This window comes from Canis lupus, chromosome 27 (genome assembly GCF_048164855.1).
Source record: "Canis lupus baileyi chromosome 27, mCanLup2.hap1, whole genome shotgun sequence".
NCBI classification, from domain to species: domain Eukaryota; kingdom Metazoa; phylum Chordata; class Mammalia; order Carnivora; family Canidae; genus Canis; species Canis lupus.
The window spans coordinates 32,597,591-32,604,083 of record NC_132864.1 but is presented as its reverse complement, the minus strand read 5'-3'; the positions used below and the strand labels follow the sequence as shown (position 1 = coordinate 32,604,083).

The following is a 6,493-nucleotide window of genomic DNA, read 5'->3' as shown; positions in this document are numbered from 1 at the left end:
ACTGGACCATTCTGTTACACCACACACAAAGATAAACTCAAAATGGGTGAAAGATCTAAAAGTGAGACAAGATTCCATTAAAACCCTAGAGGAGAACACAGGCAACACGCTTTCTGGACTTGGCTGCAGGAACTTCTTACAAGATACATATAAGAAAGCAAGGGAAACAAAAGCAAAAATGAATTGTTGGGATTTCATCAAGATAAAAAGTTTCAGCGCAACAAAAGTGACAGTCAACAAAACTAAAAGACACCATACAGAATGGGAGAAGATATTTGCAAATGACCTATCAGATAAAGGGCTAGTTTCCAAGATCTATAAAGAACTTAGTAAACTCAACAGCAAAGGAACAAAAAATCTTATCATGAAATGGGCAAAAGATATGAAGAGAAATATAACCAAAGAAGACATAGACATGGCCAACAAGCACATGAGAAAATGCTCCGCCTCACCTGCCATCAGGGAAATACAAATCAAAACCACCATGAGATACCACCTCACACCAGTGAGAATGGGGAAAATTAACGAGGCAGGAAACCACATATGTTGGAGAGGATGTGGAGAAAGGGGAACCCTCTTGCAGTGTTGGTGGGAATGTGAACTGGTGCAACCATTCTGGAAAACTGTGTGGAGGTTCCTCAAAGAGTTGAAAATAGATCTGCCCTACACCCAGCAATTGCACTGCTGGGGATTTACCCCAAAGATGCAGATCCAGTGAAACACCTGGACACCTGCACCCCGATGTTTCTAGCAACAATGTCCACAATAGCCAAACTGTGGAAGGAGCCTCGGTGTCCATCAAAAGATGAATGGATAAAGAAGATGTGGTCTATGTATGCAATGGAATATTACTCAGCCATTAGAAATGACAAATACCCACCATTTGCTTCGATGTGGGTGGAACTGGAAGGTCTTATGCTGAGTGAAATAAGTCAATCGGAGAAGGACAAACATTATATGGTCTCATTCATTTAGGGAATATAAGGGAAGGGAGAAGAAATGTGTGGGAAATATCAGAAAGGGAGACATAACGTAAAGACTGCTAACTCTGGGAAATGAACGAGGGGTGGTAGAAGGGGAGGAGGGCGGGGGGTAGGAGTGATTGTGTGACGGGCACTGGGGGTTATTCTGTATGTTGGTAAATTGAACACCAATAAAAAAATAAAAAATTAAAAAATTAAAAAAAAATAGTGAAAGGGAATAGAGGGGTAGGGAGAAGAAATCTGTGGGAGATATCAGAAAGGGAGACAGAACATAAAGACTCCTAACTCTGGGAAATGAACTAGGGGTGGTGGAAGGGGAAGAGAGCAGGGGTGGGGGCGAATGAGTGATGGGCACTGAGGGGGTCACTGGACATTATGACCACTGGGTGTTATGTTATATGTTGGCAATTTACACTCCAATAAAATGTAACTTAAGAAAATAAAGGAAAGTGTTACGGGGAGGCACCATTACGTGCCAGCATCCCTGAAGAATATGCTCTACTGCGGTCACCAGTAAAGGGATTCATTACCTTAGTGTTTGTGCCCCAGTTGGTAGCTATGGCCCCAGGACTGTAGCCCACCCCCTGATCTGTCTCTGTCACTGTGCTTAGCATCAGTGTCATACACCTGACTGTAAGCTCCACAGAAGACTCTCAATGATGAGGACCAGAGACAAGGGCCCAGGGGTTTTTGTGTCACTTCCTCCTTATCTGAGATGTTGTGGGTAAGTGAAGCTGCTCCCACTACCATGTTCTGTAACACAGTAGTAGTCAGCCTCGTCTTCAGGCTGGGCTCCTGTGATGGTGAGCGCCGCTTTGTTCCCAGAGATGGATCCAGAGAAGCGATCAGGGACTCCAGAGGGGTGGCTGTTAGTGTTGTAGATAATCGTGCGAGGAGCCCGCCCTGGGGTCTGCTGGTACCAGCTGGAGTAGTTACTTGTAGTGACTGACCCAGAGCTGAGGCCACAAGTGAGTAGGACTGTCCCTCCTGGAGACAGTGATGGTTCCTGGGTCACTACAATCTGAGAATCAATTCCTAAAACCAAAAAGAGAGAAAGGTGTTGTTATGGGAGACAAGAGTCACATGAATCCCTGCTTATCTGTGCCCCCAACAAATGCAAAGTCCATTTGCCTGACCTGAGCCAAAAGCAAGGAGCCCGAGAAGAAGCAACGTCCAGGCCATGGTGGGGACCCTCACTGGAGGTGGGATCCACAGTTTCTTTGGGTGGAGAAGGATGTCCCTGGACCATTTCATGACTTCAGACCTATGAGAATAAGCAAGTGATTTATGCAAATCAGCTTCCTCTATCCCCCTGCCCCAAGGTCACCCGCAAGTCACCTGGGAGATCTTGAAAGTCACAGATACTGGGACCTCACACACACAAATGTCTGCAGGGTGACATGGGACACAGACTGGCAGGAAGACATTTTTCTCCAAATCAATGACCTATGACTCTGGTGACGTCCATCCCAAAGTTCCCCACTGCGAATCCTGACAGCTGTATGAGGATATGGATACATTCTCCAATTCCTGGCCCAGCCTCTAAGTTGGCCCAGCTCAACTCTAACCGTTCTTTGGAACATTTTCTTCCCTCCCCAGGGACATTCTTCCTTGTCTCTTTGGAGGATCTTAGCAGTCACTCCTGCAGCCATGAGGACACTGGGAATCTCAGAGTCCATATGACAATTGTAAAGATTGTGGTCTCCACTTCGTTAATCAGGGACCATGTCTGCAGTAGTCCAGGGTGAGCCGACCAAGGATGACTCTTTATCAGAAATGAACCCAACACTCTGTGAACAAGTGATCCTCATGGAGCATTTTGTTTTTTGTTTTTGTTTTTTCTCATAAATTTATTTTTTATTGGTGTTCAATTTCCCAACATATAGAATAACACCCAGTGCTCATCTGTCAAGTGTCCCCCTCAGTGCCCATCACACATTCGCACGCACCCCTGGACCACCTCCCCTTCCACCATCCATATTTTGTTTCCCAGAGTTACGAGTCTTTCTTATTCTGTTCATGAAGCATTTTGAACTCCATTTCCCATTGTGTTCTGCTGAGGATCAGAGGGTCCCGGAAGGCTGGGGAAGGAACCTGAAGAAGGAGGACTAACAGGAGCATAAGGAGTCTCCAGGAACAGGGGAATATGAAGCTCAGGCTTCGAGTTTGCTCAAGTGTTAGATACCAAAATGCCTGCCATTCATTTTACAACACAAAACCAGGGGAGGGCAAGATGGCTGAAGAGTAGGGTCCCCAAATCACCTGTCCTCACCAAATTAACTAGATAACCTTCAAATCATCCTAAAAATCAATGAATTCGGCCTGAGATTTAAAGAGAGAACAGCTGAAATGCTACAGTGAGAAGACTTCACGCTTCTATCAAGGTAGGAAGACGGGGAAAAAGAAATGAAGAAACAAAAGGCCTCCAAGGGGGAGGGCCCCCACGAGGAGCCAGGCTAAGGCTGGAGCGAGTGCCCCCAGGACAGGAGAGCCCCGTCCCGGAGAAGCAGGAGCTGCACCAACCTTCCCGGCGGAAAGGGGCTTGCAGGGAGTTGGAGCAGGACCCCAGGAGGGCGGGGATGCCCTCGGGCTCCCTGGGACACTAACAGACACCTGCGCCCCAGGGAGAGTGCACCGAGCTCCATAAGGGCTACAGCGCACACTGCGGGACCCGGAGCAGCTCGGAGAGGCTCTGGCGGAGGCTCCGCCGAGGGGGCTGCCGGGCCAGGAGCGCGAACCCAACAGCGCACGTGCCGGAGCTCAGGGCGCCGGGACACAGACCAGGATCCGGCCTCCCCCCGGACAGGCAGAGGCTGGGAGGGTCCAGGACAGCAAGGACGCTCCTGCCCCAAGGTGAGTAGATCAGCTGCCCCACCCCGGAGCCTCCAGGCCCCTGCAGACGGAGTAGTTCCTGCGGGAGCTGAATCCAGGGCTCCAGGGCTGCCGCAGCCACAGGAGTTGTCCCTCCTGCGGCCTCACGGGGTAAACAAGCCCCACTGAGCCCTGCACCAGGCAGGGGGTAGAGCAGCTCCCCCAAGCGCTAACACTTGAGAATCAGCACAACAGGCCCCTCCCTCAGAAGACCAGCTAGACGGACAAGTTCCAGGGGAAGTCAAGGGACTTAAAGTATACAGAATCAGAAGATACTCCCCCGTGGTTTTTTTTTTTCTTTTTCATTTCTGATTGCTTCCCCACACTTTTTTTTCACCTTTCTTTCTTTTTCCTTCTCTTTTTCCTCTCCTTTTTCCTTTTTTCTCTTCCATTTTTCTTTTTTCTTTTTCTCTTTTCTTTCCTTCTCTCTCTCTCTTTTTCTCCTTTTCCCAATACAACTTGCTTTTGGCCACTCTGCACTGAGCAAAAGGACTAGAAGGAAAACCTCACCTCAAAAGAAAGAATCAGAAACGGTCCTCTCTCCCACACAGTTACAAAATCTGGATTACAATTCAATGTCAGAAAGCCAATTCAGAAGCACTATTATACAGCGAATGGTGGCTCTAGAAAAAAGCATAAAGAACACAAGAGACTTCATGACTGCAGAATTTAGATCCAATCAGGCAGAAATTAAAAATCAATTGAATGAGACACAATCCAAACTAGAAATCCTAACGACGAGGGTTAATGAGGTGGAAGAACGAGTGAGTGACATAGAAGACAAGTTGATGGCAAAGAGGGAAACTGAGGAAAAAAGAGACAGACAATTAAAAGACAATGAAGACATAATAAGGGAAATAAACGACGGCCTGAGGAAGAAAAACATACGTATAATTGGGGTTCCCGAGGGCGCTGAAAGGGACAGAGGGCCAGAATATGTATTTGAACAAATCATAGCTGAAAACTTTCCTAATCTGGGAAGGGAAAGAGGCATTCAGATCCAAGAAATAGAAAGATCCCCCCAAAAAATCAATAAAAACCGTTCAACACCTCGACATTTAATGGTGAAGCTTGAAAATTCCAAAGATAAAGAGAAGATCCTTAAAGCAACAAGAGACAAGAAATCCCTGACATTTATGGGGAGGAATATTAGGGTAACAGCCGACCTCTCCACAGAGAACTGGAGGCCAGAAAGGGCTGGCAGGATATATTCAGGGTCCTAAATGAGAAGAACATGCAACCAATAATACTTTACTCAGCAAGGCTCTCATTCAAAATGGAAGGAGAGATAAAGAGCTTCCAAGACAGGCAGAAACTGAAAGAATATGTGACCTCCAAACCAGCTCTGCAAGAACTTTTAAGGGGGACTCTTAAATATCCCTTTAAGAAGAAGTTCAGTGCAACAATCCACAAAAATAAGGACTGAATACATATCATGATGACACTAAACTCATATCTGTTGATAGTAACTCTGAACGTGAACGGGCTTAATGACGCCATCAAAAGGTGCAGAGTATCAGACTGGATAAAAAAGCAGGACCCATCTATTTGCTGTCTACAAGAGACTCATTTTAGACAGAGGGACACCTACAACCTGAAAATAAAAGGTTGGAGAACAATTTACCATTCAAAAGGTCCTCAAAGGAAAGCATGGGTAGCCATCCTTATATCAGATAAACTAAAATTTACCCCGAAGACTGTAGTGAGAGATGAAGAGGGATACTATCTCATACTTAAAGGATCTATCCAACAAGAGGACATAAGAATCCTCATTATATTTGCCCCAAATGTGGGAGCTGCCAAATATTTAAACCAACTAATAACCAAAGTGAAGAAAGACTTAGAAAATAATACACTTATACTTGGTGACTTCAATCTAGCTCTATCTACCCTCGAAAGGTCTTCTAAGCACAACATCTCTAAAGAAACAAGAGCTTTAAATGATACACTGGATCAGATGGATTTCACAGATATCTACAGAACTTTACATCCAAACTGAACTGAATACACATTCTTCTCAAGTGCACATGGAACTTTCTCCAGAATACACCACATACTGTGTCACAAATCGGGTCTGAACCGATACCAAAAGATTAGGATCGTCCCCTGCATATTCTCAGATCATAATGCCTTGAAATTAGAACTAAATCACAACAAGAAGTTTGGAAGGACCTCAAAAACGTGGAAGTTAAGGACCATCCAGCTAAAAGATGAAAGGGTCAAGCAGGAAATTAAGGAAGAATTAAAAAGATTCATGGAAACTAATGAGAATGAAGAAACAACTGTTCAAAATACTTGGAATCCCGCAAAGCCATCCTAAGGGGGAAATACATTGCAATACAAGCATCCATTCAAAAACTGGAAAGAACTCAAATACAAAAGCTAACCTTACACATAAAGGAGCTAGATTAAAAACAGCAAATTGATCCTACACCCAGCAGAAGAAGAGAGTTAATTAAAATTCGAGCAGATCTCAACGAAATCGAGAACAGAAGAACTGTGGAACAGATCGACAGATCCAGGAGTTGATTCTTTGAAAGAATTAATAAGATAAATAAACCATTACCCAACCTTATTAAAAAGAAGAGAGAGGAGACTCAAATTAATAAAATCATGAATGAGAAAGGAGAGATCACTAC

The 6,493-nt window shown here is 45.1% G+C and overlaps 1 gene segment (V, D, J or C); it reads right to left on the bottom strand.

The window, feature by feature from the left end:
• Positions 1-1,689: 1,689 nt before the first annotated feature.
• Positions 1,690-2,165, bottom strand: LOC140619007 (immunoglobulin lambda variable 8-61-like). The segment is given in 2 exon segments: positions 1,690-2,018; positions 2,120-2,165. Coding segments are annotated over 2 exon segments (375 nt in total).
• Positions 2,166-6,493: the final 4,328 nt, after the last annotated feature.